Genomic DNA, 16,897 nt, shown 5'->3' on the forward strand with positions numbered 1-16,897 from the left:
TATGGTTATTGAATATATTGCCCTTTAAAACTAATTTAACAATGACATTCTAAAATAAGTCCCACATGGAAAGTAAAAGGCAGTTAACTTGTCACATTTAGTGCGTCAGATTTAAACATGTGAGTGTGGAGTTACCTTTGGTACCCGTTTCCTGGGCAGTGCAAGATTGAGCACATTATTATTACTTCTGACTTCCTGAGATGGATAATCTTCATTGTTTTCATCCACTCCTCTAGAAGCTGTAATGTAACACATGACTGCATTAGTTTTTTTTGTAATTGTTTCCATGGTGCACAGTCATAAATGTCAGATAATATCTATCAGTAATGACCAAATGGATGGGGAAAGTGGTCTGGAAAAAAAAGAGTTACTAAAAAGTCTTTCAGAAATCACTCAGCTGCATGTCAGACAACAATGAATGGTTGGATGGATAATATAAGTCTACTACTAATATAAGTCAACTAATAATACGGAGTAGATTACAATTTGACAGAGTCAAGCATAGTCGAGTTGAATAGTAGAGTAGAAGTAGTGTAAAATCAAGATGAGTTGAGTTGTATCTATCAGAGTGGAGGAGTACAGTAGAGTCGATTCAAGTAGAGTACAGCTGAATGCAGTAGCATAGAGTAGAGTAGAGTAGAGCACAGTGCAATACAGTAGAGTAGAGTAGAGTAGAGTAGAGTAGAGCACAGTAGAGTAGAGTACAGTACAGTACAGTACAGTAGAACACAGTAGAGTAGAGTACAGTACAGTACAGTAGAGTAGAGCACAGTAGAGTAGAGCACAGTACAATACAGTAGAGTAGAGCACAGTACAGTACAGTATAGTACAGTAGAGCACAGTAGAGTAGAGTAGAGTACAGTACAGTATAGTACAGTAGAGCACAGTAGAGTAGAGCACAGTACAGTATAGTACAGTAAAGCACAGTAGATTAGAGTAGAGTACAGTACAGTACAGTAGAGTAGAGCACAGTAGAGTAGAGTAGAGTAGAGCACAGTAGAGTAGAGCACAGTACAGTACAGTACAGTACAGTACAGTAGAGCACAGTAGAGTAGAGTAGAGTACAGTACAGTACAGTACAGTAGAGTACAGTAGAGTACAGTAGAGTACAGTACCTGAGGCAGGCAGAGGCGTTCCCCGGAAGAGCTCGTAGAACTTAGACAGGTAAGTGATCATTCTGGCCTTATCCAGCTCCTGATCGGCACTCAGCTCCTTCACAGATGTGAACGGTCGGATCCCGAATTCCCGCTCGCTTATGTCAAAAGCCAGCTGGAGGTTTGCGGCATGGTCTTCCTCATTTAATGAGTCAAAATCTCTAACGGAAAAAGATAGTAATGGTTGTTTGAGTAAGAGAAAGGTAATGAAAGGATCTATGGCAAAGCAGCTGGAAAAAATATACGGTTTCTGTGTCAGCCTGGGGTTTCAATTTCCATTGTGATTTATCCTGAGCTGTCACAGTTTTAGGCCATTTACTTCTGGCTGTTTCTGGTCTACAATTCCCCTGATCGCTCGGCAATGCATACACTTTCTTTTAGACACATTTTTACTTCTTATCGTGCCTGAAATGTAGAGTGAGAATAATGAGACAGGAATGTAACAGTTAGATTTATTAATGTGATTCTTAAACGGATTATATCTTGACAGAGTCTTTCAGGTCTACATGTAGGTATCAGGTGACTGATAGTGAGCAGAGTGTAGGATAATATGCACACTGATATGAAACAAGTTAACGTAAGCACAAAGGAATGACTTTACACAAAAACTTTTCAACCCTGGAGAAGAACTTGTTTCTCATATTTCAGTAAGAAACGGCACCTAATTACTTCTAATGGGAGAAAAAAAGCAGCTCTGACGTCTCTACCTACGCTGACGGTGTGCAGACGCCATGAGAAATAATGTAAAGCAGTAACCTAGCAGCAGCACACACAAACTTTAGTGTTATTCTGTGAGTACTAAGGCACACTCTGTCTTACTTTCTTCCTTTTCTACTCCCCTCTCTGCAGTCTGCTCTGCTGACAGGCATGCATATGGAGGAGGGAAGAGGAGAAATGCCAGTGGTTCCTGGAAACTTACAGGGCCGCATGAAATTGTAGTGGCATGTGGCGAGGTATGAAGGCAATAATTAAAGAATGAGAGGATATAATTAGATTTGTAAATGTACTAATCTACAGTTGCACTGACTAATTTCATACTGTGTAAGGCAGTCCAACCCTAAAAAGTAGAAAATAACGTACAGTTTTGGCCTATAAGTGGGTACCAAAGCACACTAAGTCCTACATGTTCTCTCTCCACAGCTCCAAATCAACAGACAGAAAGGGCCGTTATTTAGAATTAAATACCAATCGCATTAACTCAGATGCTGGTATTCATTTCAGTTGAGTTGATAAACTGACCCTAAAGTAAAATGTGTGAAATGTAAACAGCAGCAACCTGAAAACGCCTCTGTTTGCACCCTATATTACCAGGTGGGACAGCTCTGTATGAATCTTTTTCACATCTATCAGCACTCTAAAAAGGGTCAAGTGTTTTACAACTTGTGAGGAGGAGGTAGAAAGCACAGCAGAAAAAAAACACACGCAGATCAAAGAGTCGCTCTCATACCGTGCATATTTAACACACCCATGAGAAATGGATTTCCTCACAACTAGTTGCTACAAAGAGGAAACAGAGTTCATTTTACTAAAAACCTGGATTGTCAGTGTTAATGTATTGCAATATGTAATGTAATGTATTGCGTCAAATACTTCTAATACATAAGACAACGTCAGTGACAGTGGTTTTACATGGAAAGATGCAGCGCTGCATGTTACGTACATCAGCTGGGGTTTGAACCTGTGGATGAGGGCACACAGGGCCATGCCACTTTGCCAAGACGTCGTCAAGTCTGTGATCACAACATTCCTGCAGCCGTCTGTCTGTTTCTGGCACCAGGTAAGAAGCCTTGCTGGTCTGATCTCTGACTCTACAAAAGAAACATGGAATGTCATGTCTTTCAATAAAACAACAACACCCCCTCGGGAATAGGATATGATGTCACAAGCATGAATGAACACATGGTGTGTCAGTAAAATGAAGTCATGACAGAAATGATAGGGGCGAGCAAGGAGGTATGTGCACATCTTTGTCTTCTTTGTTCGGACGTGTACTTTCTTGCTGCTGAATGACTCAGTCACTAACGCACACCTCAATTCAGCATGTAAAGCCTCTGTCTTTGCTGTCCCAGTACATATGTAATCCCACTCTGAACTCTGCAGCGCTATAATTAAATAATGTTAACAAAAGAGGACGAATGTTTACTTTTTTTCCTCGTGTACATTTTATCAGAACATGTGAGACTTGTGTGTTTGAAGGTTCTTTCCACAAACCGGCAGCTCCTCTGTCAAAGATTTCTCTTCTCAGTGAACCCATATGTAAAAACAAACCTCAGATCGTGTCTTACTCCCTAAACAAAGATGAATTCTTCTTCCTGACTGCTTCCTTTAGTTAGGGCGAGCAGAGGAGAGGAGAGGGGAGGAGAGGAAAGCTACAGGCCAAAGAGTTGCTCATATAAGTATTCTTAGAGGAAACTCTTATCTTATCAGCCAGTTAAATTACATCCCTGATTAATCTGAAGAAGAGTCAGCAGCAGGTATGCTTTGAATTACAGATTCACTCATGAAAACAACACACTGTAATCTGCCAGTTCCTGTTGAATTTACCTCGTCTGGAGAGATTGACGGGCCGACGTATGGTAGCAGCACGCTCCAGAGAGCAATGATTCAGCTCACTGGTGATGTACAAGTGACGCACCTGAAACAGGAAGGAAAGGAAAAATTATTACATCAAGGCACTCAAGAAGTTCAAAATGGAGTCAATAACAGACAGACATAAGAATCTGTTATTGTGAAAGTGAGTAGTCCCTCTCACCTGATGTGGCCTGACACAAGAGGAGTTGAGGTTGGGGTACCGAGTCCCAGGGTCTATGGTGTACTGTTCAAAGTTTTTGGCAATGTTCTCAGGTGTTGTCTGTGGAAGTAGCCTGTAAATACTCTCTCTGCAGTGACACATACAAGCAACATTAAAAACATAGTTCAAAATGCTATTTATATGTGTCTGCACAATACATACACAGTAAACAATACAATACACTTAATGTGTGTGTGTGTGTGTGCGTGTGTGTGTGTGTACCTCTCTGCCAGCACCTCCAGAACCGTCCGACCCTGAGCCCAGCTCTTTACCATCCAGGCCGTGTCAAAGGCAGCCAGGAAGCCTCTGGCGCAGCCCGTCCCCATGGGCCAGAAGGGCTGCACGGAAACACATTACAAATATATGAACATAATTGTGTGTTTGCGTATGTGAGGAGGCAAAACAACATCAAGACCTCGTTACTTTAAAGTAATGAAATCACCCCATTGCACATACTGTGCACTACATATTGTTTCTGTCATGCTGTTTTGGTGTTGAGACTGACATACTTTTTTTATTGGTCAAACAAAACAAAACATTACACGTGATCTAACATTGAAAGACATTAAATAATGTGCCCACAGTGTCACAAAGTCACATTGTAAAGACTCAGAGGATAGGGCATAAGTGCAAGACGGTTGCTGATATAGCGGAGAAATCCATGCTCCATCAGTGATTTGCTAACGAAGCAGATTGGCGTTTTGCGGGTGCACATTTTCTTTTGCAAAAGACAATCATGTATATACAATAAAACTAAAAAAGAAGGATAGAGAAATAAAAAGGGGGAAAGAGACGAAATCTGAGCATCCAAGCACTGATTGCCAGATTGTGTAACAGGTTCTTTTTTCAGGCAGTAAGGATCCCAAACACCCGGCTACCTTCCTACACTCATCTGAACTGAACTGACATGACTTTATTGACACGTCTTGTCTTTCCTCACCTCTAGCAGACTGTCACCAACCAGCGCTACCAGCAACTGGTGCCCAAATCTCTCCCTGACCAGAGCAGCGTTCTCTGAGGCGTGCATGCTTGTGAAGTCAAACATTGCTACATCTGGCTGGCCACAGTGGTTCATGGCAAACTCCAGCGTGGGAAGTTGGTAGTTGGTGCCAAAGTCAGCAGCCTCTCGGGCGTAGCACAGAAGAGCTTCCTGGTTGACATTTTCACTGCACAGCAGCATCTGGGTATCTATGTAATCCTGGAGAACAGAAGCATGACAGTCAGGAGAAGTTCACGCAGCGTAAGACTGAGCTTTACATTTCCAAAAGACCAAGAATAATTCCTTTATAATATGTTCCCATACAGCATCTAAATAATGCTGCTCACAGAAGTAAAATAAAAGCAGATATGATTTACATAGAATAACTAAATGATCAAAACTGCAATTCAGTCTAATTTTCAGGCACTGCTATAACAGCACAACATAATATATCAGAAATACAGTCTCTGACACAGTCCCAAGAAACAAAAACAAAGAGCTTCTGCTTACATTAATGACGACTCCCTTGTCCAGCAGGCTCTGTTTCTTGGCAGTCATGACAAAGTAATGCGTGTTGTCCCTGTAGTACACAATGTTCTCCAGATCGATGCCTGCAACAAATGATACGGTCTGAGAATGGCTGAATGAAAACAAAAAAAAGTACCAATGAGGCATCAAATAGTTGTAGAGGACATTTGGTGTGACTGAATCAAACCCGTCACTGTGACTGTGCTCGTCTCCCACCTGTCTCCTCTTTGAGGTCGAGGAAGAACTTCTGGTTGAAGATGAAGGCCACGCCGCTGATCTCTTCTACTCTGGCCTCTGCGGTGGTGTTCCTGTTGACGAAGTTGGCTGTGATGGCGATTGCAAGCTTCCCCCTGAACTCCTTCCTTTTGAAACCTGAGTGAGAAAAAGGCAGTCAGAAAAAGAATGAAACAGAGAAATTGCCAAGCAAACCAGTCCTATCGGATTGTCTGTTAAAACAAAGGAAATCTAGCCTTATACCATAAATACAAGGGAGTTATTTTTGGATAAGAGGCAGCTTACCAAGATGAGCCTTTATATAGCCAAGGGGACAAAAACCATGAATTGTAAGAAGTGCCATGAGGTTGTAAGGTAAATGCCTTTTGATTAATTAAATTCAGAAATGTAAATGTAGCAGCCACGGGCCACTTAAACTTTAAAACCATACATCTGTCATATGATTAGCAACTTGTATTTAGCTTTAAATAGATAAAAACAGTCAAAGGTTTTTTTATATGTTCCAAGAGCTGTGATTCAGTGAATCCTATGGGATACTGAATGGAAAAAGTCTAAAACCGCCTATTTAAGGTATTTTCAAACAGAAAATTCTGACACATAACATTACATTTCTCTGTCTGAACCAAAACCAAAAATCCAAAGCAGACATCAAATAGACTAAAATTAAGGTTCCACATTTTACTGGTAGATTTTCAAGTTACATTTTCAAAATCCTCCATACTGTCACTGTTAAAAGTGATGGAGGACCTTTTACCCTCTGTAGGTCTGACTGTATTTAACTAACTGTGTTACCGTTGCTAGGCCACAAAAGTAGTTCAAAAGCAGGCTGACTGCAGGGGAAAATCATTTCCCCCAGGCTTCTTCATAATTGAAGAATGAGCTAAACGTCTTGTCCTGCCCTAAAATACCCTTTTTAGGAAAAAGCATCTGATGTGAATTGGTTGTTTGATGACAGCATTTTTAGGAGAGAGACCGAAACAGTGAGACTGAGAGATGGAGAGAGTCCAGCATGCATCGGCGGCCGCCCTGAGCCCCAGCTCTGATCTATTTCTGTACTGTGTTTCAGGGTTTCATGTATAATCTTTCCCACTGGGAGAGATCAATGGCTTCATGCACGGATAAGTTTACCAAAGGTGAGTTTCATTTATAGCTTCACAACAGGAATATTGCAGCGCAAGTTATTCAAAGAGTACATAAGCATTCATGTGACATCTTGGACTATTCAGTAAACAGATGGTGTGCTGGGTTTTATCTTAGTTAAGTCAACACTAAAACGTGACTTTTTGTTCAACATGATGCTTCAGAGACTTTCAGTGACAGCACGCTCCAATCCTAAGCTTAGGTGAGTGTAGGTGTGTAGGGAAAATGTACATTTGGGTCACAGATGATGTTCCTTCCTCGATCAGATACAGGTAACTTTATATCAGACTTTGTGGGCCAAGTGAAATACATCCTTGAGACATCTATACTGTTCACAGCCTTTTGTTTGTTGTCTTCTCACCTTCCAGAGTATTCCTGCGTCCGTCGGCCCCCACCACGACGTCAAACTCAAAGTTAGCCACGGGGTGATCAGCAGGTCGGATTGCAGCTCTCCACCCAAGCCCTGAGAGATGGAAACAAAGGCAGACAGGAAGAGTGAGAGGGGGAAAAAAAACAACACACAATATAAATCATTGGAATAATCTGTTTGCGCTGTGCCCCCAGCAAACAGCGTGCAAAGTGACGACTGATAAAAGATAGGTGTTTTTGTACAAGGACACTTCAACAAGTTTTCCGTCAAAACATCTCTCTTTCCTGGAGCACTCTACCACCTGCTATGTTTCTAACACTTCTAAATGTGTCATTATAGACATAAATATAAAGAATAGAGAAAAATAATGAGCAAATTTCACTGTTTTGTTGCTATTATGCCAGTAAAATAAGGAAAATGTGACAAAGGAATGCTTAACAAAGAGCAAGCAAAGGAAATAATGGCGGCTCTTAGTGTGTTCATGTAGTACAGAGATGCTCCTTATTTGCACAGTCCAGCACAATTTCCCAGCAAACAACACACTGCTCAGGGTGTGAGTGTTGCGGGAACGTGAGACCAGCACAGTAACGGCTTGGTAGTTTGTTGTGTAACATCACCACGTGGAAAATGCATTCCATGATGTCAAGGGCGCAGCTAAGTCCGTCACAGGAGGGATAAGTCTGTGTCTAAATTTAGGCAAGGCTCTTGTGTTTATCATTGTATTGATATTTCAGCTGAGGAGACGACACCTGACAACAGCGTGCAAGTTATTTTCTTCCTGAGAGTTTATAGTCCAGTTGAGAGAGGAGAGGGTCATGGAGTCATCTGCAGCGCAGTGAACGTGCTGCAAAGCTTTACATTTTAAAGGCAGCAGTGCATTGTGCTGAATATCAGAAAAATATCATGAGATGAGAGTAAAATATATCACTGCTACATTTTGTTCACAACAAAGGACAACGTTCATTCGCTGGGCATTAGTGTGATAAGTAGGTGCCGTGTATAGCAGGCAAATACGGTATTTGAGACCTAACAGGGAAGCAGAGCAACATACTTGACCTCCACTAAACTCATCTAAATATGACGATAAACTAGATCAGTGCCAATGTTTGTCTCCTGTTTATTGGTGGCTGTCAAGGAAATTAAATACCGCAGGATGAGAGGTCCCTTGCTGCCTGACCAGCCTTGAGGAAGAGTGCAAACTACAGAGTGGGAGAGTTAATACAGATCCTTCAGAAAGCTACACAGTCTATACCAGGGTTATTCAACTAAAATTCAAAAAGGTCCAGTCAGAGAAAATGTATTAAAGCAAAGGTCCGGAACATCATAACGTCTAACTTGAGTTAGTGTGATATATGTTGATGTAGCCTAGTAGTTGTATCAATGTCTGCATGTTATCAATAACTGACTGTCAAATCAAATAAATTCAGTATGATTCAAAAACATTTTGACAATATTTATTGTCACTTAACATTAAAGTAAACAGATACATAATACTGTGGATAGGTATAACGTTCTTGCCTCATTAAGTAAAAGAAGGGCTGCATTTAGAAATAAGAGAAAATAAATAAATGTAGTTATTGAATAACTGTGTCTTAAAATAAAGTTCACAACTTGAGAAAAATAAATTTAGCAGCAGCTTTTCCTTTTTTCTTTAACTGTCACATTTTGACTGAACAGTCAACCAACTTTCCAATATATGAATCTCAAATCCACGTAGCGTCACGTGAGATGGCTTAACTCGAATGCAATTGGTATGTGCGGTTCCTGATCTGCTCCACCAATGCCAAGACTAGAAAAGCTGCGCCTGTTAAAATAGAAACGTATCGTCAAATTTAAAATCCCCTTATAATTTATTGATAATAGGTCCGGGTCCGTATAGGATGGCGCCTGGGTCCGGACCAGTTAGTGACCTATGGTCTATACTGTCTAACAGACTGCAGCATAATGTCTATATATCCAGCTTAACACATTATTAAACTTCTCAGCCTCATCCTACTTCATGTCCCAGCTGTATCGTTTCCAGCTGCTTAAATCTCCCCATCTTCCCAAATCTTGCAGGTCATAAAACAACTGTCAGATTTGTGAATATAGAAGCGCTGTTAACGTATTGTTTTGACATGTAACTGAAGTGAAAGTGTGGATGGATACCTTCATTTTCCTGATCCTCTGGGGGTTCCAGCAGCTTGACAAACTCCACATTGATGTGAAACTCCACTGCAACAATCAGGGCGACCTTCAGTAGGATCAGCTGCAGCTGCTGAATGCCTGTTACACACAGACACACACACACACACTTGCGTTTGCATACAGTTGTACTGCCAGAGTCCCGAACTTAATGGTTTGTGTTATGCTGTCTTGGCACTGTTTGCTTGAACTCCATTGCTCTCTTGCATCTTTGCTTTGCCTCCTGAGGTTATGGATGAACAATGTACAATAACAAACAAAGAAAAAAGATTAAAGCTGAGAATCGAGGTTCAGAAAGACTAATAATATGTGATCACAGGTTAATGAAAAGCAAAAGCCCGCAGCAATTTTTGCTTCTGCAAAGTCAGATACTCACTGATGTGGTCAATTGCCCCGGCGCAGAATTTGCCGTAAAACTTCTTGGCCCCGAGGCCCCGCAGGTCATGAATGGTGTACGGCCACAGGTGCAGCACGTTGTTCCTAGAGAAAGAGTCTCTTTTCTCAATCACCACCACTTTGGCTCCCATCAAAGCGAGCTCAATGGCTGTCCGCAGGCCGCAGGGGCCTCCTCCGATGATAAGGCACTAAATAAGAGAGAATGACAACTTGACCTTATTACCTACAGAGGGCACAGAGGAGTGAGCTCCACTGTGGTGGCGTCTATTACAACCAACGGCTCAGACTTTTCCTGCAGAAGAGGCTGAAATGAAAAATGATTTACATCCTACTTGTATTAACCTAGCAGAGAGTGTTACAACATCTAAACAGATCATGAGAGGGAGCAGCATTTTACTGCACCGCTGGAGCATTTAGAGCTGAAGGGTCCCATTCAAGGGCACTTCAGCCAGATAGACACCAACTCTGGGGATCATTCCAGTCTTAAGATGACTTCTCTCTGCCACCTTGTGCGCATGTAAGGATTGTTAGTAAAACAAAAGCGCTTACACGTGGCTGCAACAGCGCATTTATCAAGAGATTGCCAGTAGGATTAATTATGAACATCTCCCATCAATTTAAACTATTATTACAACCTTAACATATCTACGGCATTATTCATTCATCAGCTACACCAAAAATGCATGAAGTCAGATCTTTGAGGTTACAGCGCCTGTCTGAGAATGTGAGGCTCAAACATGACATCATCCTCTTGAATGATAGATGAAAGAACTGACGCATGTGTGCTGGCAAGCTATCTTCTTTCCTTCTAAACATTTTGAGAGGGACTGTGGAGAATTGTGTAGTTAGGAGAGTCTTTATTCTTGTGACATTTAATCCAGAACCAGACCACTTCTGAAGGTTGCCCCACGCTGTGCTCAACAAGGTGGACAGTCTCCTGTCTCGATAGCCTCACCAAATTAGTGCTGGAAATACATTTTCTTTCACCTCCCCAGAACTAGACCTCCATTTATCCGACAGCACAAAGAGCTACCACTCTGCCCTCTGACGTGGGTCTGCCTCATATTGAACAGGACCCACTTCCTGCCATCCTGCCACCAACAAGATAATACAAAGTGATGATAGTGCGAGGAGGTGCCACCCATCCATATCAGTTCTGTGAGACAATCAGTCTGGGTTTTCCCAGAGGCTGTTTACAGAGCACCCAGTGCCAGTTGACCAAATCCCCAAATCATACCCTAAAAGGCTCTATGCGCCTGCACCAAAAATAAGATGACTGGTGCTTTAGTCATTCCGTATTCTCCCTCTCCGAGTGTGTGGTTGGCTTCACGGGAGATGTGGGTGATGAATAAGACAACGTGTCATCATGTGTTGCCTGAGGCTATCAGGATGAGGTATTCTCAGGTGTGAAGCACACACAGATGGTGGAAGCGCTGTCTGTACAAGCCTGCCTGCTGGCCACATTTGGTTTTTTTTTAAATAATTGGTTATTTAGACATTCAGAGGAAAATGTGGAAAATGTCAAAATCTACATGCACTGCATTAACTCAGTTTGTTCAGATGTAGGTTCACAATTTTATCTAATCTCATGTAACTGTTTTCATCTGCCTATCAGCAGCAACTGCCTGTTAGTTTTAGCTTGTTTCCATTCGCTGATATAGTATTCCAGATATGAGGCTTTTCCTGACAGCTTGCTCCACATCTGTTGAGTCAGGACACACACGCTTCCTTTCGGCCTCCCACCTGGGACCGCACTTTCATCCCAGCTCCACCTCGCCTTGGTCACAGTTGTCCCATCCTCCGCCTCATCAGTGAACCCCATCAGTCAGAGTATTTTCCACCTCAGTGGACAATGTGGCTGATACTAGGAGCTCGTTGTTGTTGCAGCAACTTTATTTGAATGTTTAAATGACCCGAGCTGGAACTGATTATTTTTGGTATCAATTAAAAATAACGATTCATTTCACACACATCTGGGGCTTCACGTGGATCTGATAGTTATAGTGGTCTTCCCTTGAAATCCAGTCTACATTTTAAATGACACTATATCCTGAATGCACTTTTTTGGTTGAATCAAGATGTGTTACAGTCTCAGGATCAAAAGCACACTGTGCCACAGAGCTATCAAGAAATTTGTTGAGTATGATTCACAATATCATATCATGGATTATGTGAAAGGATCAATTTGCAGTTTTCTTTTGTGCATAGTTAAGCTTATTGAGGAAGAAAGACACTGTGGTTACATTTCAGTGTCACTGCAGCCAACTGTGTCAGGCCATAAAACACAGATGACATCACATCCTTCAAAGATCGCTGCTGCAGCGGGAATATGAAGGCGAGGTGCTGAGTGATTTCACATCTGTCACTGTAAAGAGCTGAGTCGCCATAAAAACACGAGACGTCACCTTGTGATTCTCCAAGGGAGAGGAGAAATTAGTAATCAAGTAAAAGCAGATTGTCTGTCCTGTGAGTGATTAAAACAGGCCTCATACTGCACTCGTGGTGCACATGTGTGGAAATTAACAAGCAGTTTGATCAATCTCAGGCTTTTAAAAAGAAAAAAAGCAATCTCATAAATTCACAATTAATTAGTGTTTCAATAATGCAGACAATCCACTGTTTGAACATCTGGTTTACTACTTTGCTACACTGCACCACTTTCTATTTTACAACACAACCCTGTGGATTGTCAGAATTACGAAATCTGACATAAAACTTTTGACTCAGAAGTTTAGGAGAGGCACACTTTCTCCAAACATTCACCTTCTTTCTTTTTACCTATTTTGGTGTTGGCTTAAATCAGACAGAACCTGAAAAAGTGAGCTCACACTACGTTTAAAACACTTTAATAACAATCTAGGCCTGGCTCCAACCTTTAAGGAAGAGCCTATAAAGAGCCGAACACGCCATCAGTCCAACTTGAGCCAAATAATCATAGTTGTTGAGTGATGCTGTCTGTTTCTCTGCACAATAAAAACACTCTTTCAAGATGGGGGCAGCTGATGCCTGAAAGGTAATCACACTCCTCCAGGTTTTCCCATTTTCCCTCCTCACTTTCGCTGGCGAACGCATCACCGCTGCACACCCCTGAAATGATTTCTTTGTCCGCATTGCATCCATCGCTTCAGAATTAATCTCGGGAATATCTCTTAAATAGTTCTTCAAGCGCATGTTTAAGGAATTCCCTCTTTGTCTGTAATTTGCTCCATGAATGAAATAACTTGTTTTTGTGTTATATGGCATTATTTATGGCTGACAGGTTGTTTTTCTTTTCCGACTTTATGAAATTGTTTCATGTTCATTCATGTTTCATTTGATTCTGTTGTTGTGGTTTTGAAGCAATTTACTGTTTGCATGACTAGATTCCTTTACATATGGTGGCTACACTATCGCTTCAGCAGTGCATTTGTCTCTGAAATATTGTTACATGATGTTTGTAGTTCTGCTTTGTCATGTCGCACCTGTCTGAGAGCCAAAGTATCAGTGCAAAGCAGCGTATATCTCTTTAATTTCCTGTCCTGTCCGTTGGGAGCTGTTGCAGTGAAAAAGTGAGTGTTTAGGTAGTTCATGGGTTGCGCCTTGGCAGGTACAGGTTAAAGTGACGACCACGACATTGCCTTGGCTTTGGTATTCTGTGGGGCACTTTAACAGTTCTGAGGAGGAACAAAGTGCAGATTGTTTAAGAAAAAATAGGAACCACGTGAGGTGAAGTCACAGAGGCTTTAACAATGTATGAGCAGAGCCTTATGATAGTTTTAGTTGTATTAATTCTATTCATGTCCATAATTTCATACATTTTAGTTTAGTGTCCACTATTTTCCAAAGGATACCAAACACTTTCATGGTAAACTGAATAAGAATAACTGGCAATTGACACAGAACATTGAATATAATTATGGTATACTTGCAGTGACAAAAAGTAAAAGTAATTTGTACTTAATGGGAAAAACCTGCAAAAACCACTTCTATGAAGCTTCAATGTACATACATCTTGCTCTGTCCTTTATAAATGTATAACCTCATTGGTCGATAATTAGTAAACCTTTTGTGGCAAAAATTGCAGCTGTGCAAAACATATTAATAAATTACCTTGGTGCCCACACATGCCTGGCCTTTCTTGTACTCCTTATGGCACATCCTCTTGTCTAGCTTACTCCACAGTGCTTTGGCCTTCCAGGAGGTGACATTTGCCTTCAGACTGCTGTAGAAGGTACTGTGGTCCGCGGGGTCGAGGTCCAGCTGTCTGCAGAGGACACTGAAGGCCTGAAGGGTTCCCTTACAGGTCGAGGCCTGGACAAAGTTCTCAAACAGCTTCCCGACATTATCCCTCTCCTCCTCCGTCTCTCCCATCTTCCCCGCCACAGTAGATGGTTTGGTGTGCCGAGACTCCTGCTTACTTCAGCACTCTCTGCCAGATGTGGCTACACCCTCAGCTTGGCCCGCACCGTCATGCCCAGCCTGAGGAGGCAAGACACATAACACATGATGTCATCTCATGGCAAAAAGCCTTCCACAGATGGCTTAGGCGACTGTTGTTTTTTTTTTACATTCTATTATTAGTCGAATAAAACTGGACACGGTTCATTGCATTGTTTCAATTCATTCAAATGGTTCCTAGATTAGAATGCTAAAGTGATTTAAACTAAGTTGACAAGACAGCTGTGTTTTATCTGCTCGATGCCTTCAGCTTACATACCAAATAATCAAGCGGTACCAGTACCAGTCCTCATTAAGAGTCGATAAGTCGGCATGCATTTTGAAACTCTTAGCTTACACCCACACTGACGAGATAACATCCCACATAGAGACGAGGCCGCGAGATAAATACTAGTGAGAAAATGAAGCAGGAAAGTAATGTGAGCCAGTTTGTCACTGCCAGACAGCCGCTGAACATATTTACTACTTTTGCTTTATAGAGGCACAACCATGTGAGCACATAAAAGCAGTTGTTTGTGGTTTTGGATTGTATTTATTGGTTCAATAGAGAACCAAACTTTTCAACGGCTTCAGTGTTCAGTGACAGTATTAAGCAGAACTAAACCTTTGACGGTTCAACATAAGATAAGGGGCAAATAATCACAATTATACAGTATTGTTACAAAATATTGGGGCTATGCTAAAACTATAGCTGTAACTATACTTTTGGATGGGCGTCAGCTGTATCTCTTCTTGAAGGCAATATATTTTTTCTAGCATGAAGTCCTCCATAGATTGTAGAGTATAAATGTTCTTGATGGCAATGAAGGCAAATATAGCAGCTCCAGGGAATAAGCAACATACATACTAGATTTGTTTCATGTACCATACAGTATACATACAGAGACACTACTCTAGTCTTCTCTAACAGCTGGATTTGCTTGCTCAATCTACATGTTGCAATTCCACATAAATAACATTTCTACTGTGTATACACCGTCTTCATCGTGGGTAAAAAGTGGTTTTCCCTTTAATGCCATTTCAAGAACCACTGTTTGTTTCTGTTATGCACCTTTCATTCCTAGAGCGCAGCACTGACCATGGATGAGTAGAGCTGAATAGTATGTCTTGTGGTATTTTTCATTCCAGCTGAATGCCAGACAATGTTTTCAGGAGTAAAAAGAAAGGAATTTGAAGCTAATTCTAGACCACACTAACACAGATTGATTGGCTTTCATTGGGAATGCATGCTTAATAGTTCACGTTCTACTGCAGTACATGGATTCAGTATGCTTACATATGTGCCTGTTACGATATGTACCAAAACACACGCTCGTGTGAGAATAGAGCTGAGCTGACAGAATTAAATGCAATGTAGTTTTCTCTTTCCTCCAATCAACCATCAAGCATTTTGAAAATGATGCCAGAAAGTCTGTGCCAGAAGTCAACATCAAAGCAAATTGTGGAAATTTTCTGCATTAAGCATATGTGTGCTCACCAGGGTGGAGACCACAGCTTCTGTGAGTTTTGGGAGAAGTTTGCCTTTGATATTTTAATGTCCCATAGAGCGGGATGGGCAGGGTTAGGTCAGGCTAGCTGCACAAGACTCTATCAGACCCCCACAGTAATCTACCATTACTGTCACACTCCGCCCCGGGACTTCAGGTGACATGAAACTGTTCATAGAAAGATTAGCTTTCAGTCCTGGGTCACAGCCTTGCTTTTGATTGTGATGTGAGTGTGGTGAGACTTTGAATGTTGCTCCCAAAGCACCCGTGTTTGTCTCTAGGTTAAAATTAGCACATTCATTTGCACAAGATCATGTTTGGCTGCGTGTTTGCATCCTGTTTTGATGCGGCTGTTGCTGTTTTACATTTCAGAGACAGAGAGAAAGGAACACCAACTGACCCATAGAAATGCTGCACACTCAGTTGACCCTCAGCCTGCTTTATACACTATTGTAGCTTCGAAAAGCCCCTGTCCTGTTGGTAGATACTGTGTACCCCCCAGGGCCTTTCACCGCAGACATCCAGCCTAAAACTCAGTGAGCCGACATTCTTTTGCCACGTGGCTAAAAGACCACTGAACTGCTCCATCAGCATGAGTCCAACACTCTGCTAGCCCTCTCACAGGCTCCACCAGCCAGCTCGTCACAAGACCAACTCCATAGTTTTGGGGGGGAATTTACTCTCTGATTGTCAATGAATGATGAGCGATGACTGAGACGGGCATGATATATGATGCAGGTGCTTTAATCTTTCATGCATTGCGGCAGACTGTGATGGGAAAATTGCTGTGTATTCTACCATGTGGTATGTGGAGAGTGGGGCCTAAAAAATGTCTTCTATAAAGCCCCTGTTGAGTTATTTCTTTTGATGGTTGAGTTTTAAAATACATTTGTTTGAGGAAGTGAGATGTAAAATTCTGCCAAAAAAGTAAATTGGATAACTATTGTAAAAACCCACAAAACTGCTGTTTGCGGCTTTTTCACACAAACAGCTAATAATATTTTTTACTTTGATATCATTTTATTCTAAAGTGTGGTCAGTGTTCAATAATCTCTTTGTGGAAAGTTCACACAAAGACATGCTGACTGCACTTACGCTTTCACATTTCAGTCCAAGTAAAGCGGTAAAAAAAAGACACAATTATTGGAACCATCTGTTGTACGAGTCTGCGAGGACTAATGAAAAGGTACCACTTAC

At 41.6% G+C, this 16,897-nt stretch overlaps 1 protein-coding gene across 8 annotated transcripts in view; it reads right to left on the bottom strand.

Annotated features, from left to right (window-relative positions):
• mical2a (microtubule associated monooxygenase, calponin and LIM domain containing 2a) overlaps positions 1–16,897 on the bottom strand; it is a 37,191-nt gene that overhangs the window by 14,216 nt on the left and 6,078 nt on the right. For all 8 annotated transcript variants that reach the window (XM_070831579.1, XM_070831550.1, XM_070831553.1 and 5 more), the window contains exons 2-14: positions 13,866–14,234; positions 9,757–9,964; positions 9,345–9,461; positions 7,188–7,289; positions 5,669–5,824; positions 5,435–5,535; positions 4,886–5,143; positions 4,168–4,283; positions 3,907–4,033; positions 3,699–3,789; positions 2,815–2,962; positions 1,116–1,315; positions 136–239 (exon numbers count right to left, since the gene is read on the bottom strand). In XM_070831579.1, the coding sequence (XP_070687680.1) occupies positions 136–239; positions 1,116–1,315; positions 2,815–2,962; positions 3,699–3,789; positions 3,907–4,033; positions 4,168–4,283; positions 4,886–5,143; positions 5,435–5,535; positions 5,669–5,824; positions 7,188–7,289; positions 9,345–9,461; positions 9,757–9,964; positions 13,866–14,126 (1,989 nt within the window). In that variant the 5' untranslated portion in view covers positions 14,127–14,234. The remainder of the gene's footprint in view (positions 1–135; positions 240–1,115; positions 1,316–2,814; positions 2,963–3,698; positions 3,790–3,906; positions 4,034–4,167; positions 4,284–4,885; positions 5,144–5,434; positions 5,536–5,668; positions 5,825–7,187; positions 7,290–9,344; positions 9,462–9,756; positions 9,965–13,865; positions 14,235–16,897) is intronic.

The sequence above is a fragment of the Pempheris klunzingeri genome, chromosome 1 (assembly GCF_042242105.1).
Source record: "Pempheris klunzingeri isolate RE-2024b chromosome 1, fPemKlu1.hap1, whole genome shotgun sequence".
Lineage (NCBI taxonomy): Eukaryota > Metazoa > Chordata > Actinopteri > Acropomatiformes > Pempheridae > Pempheris > Pempheris klunzingeri.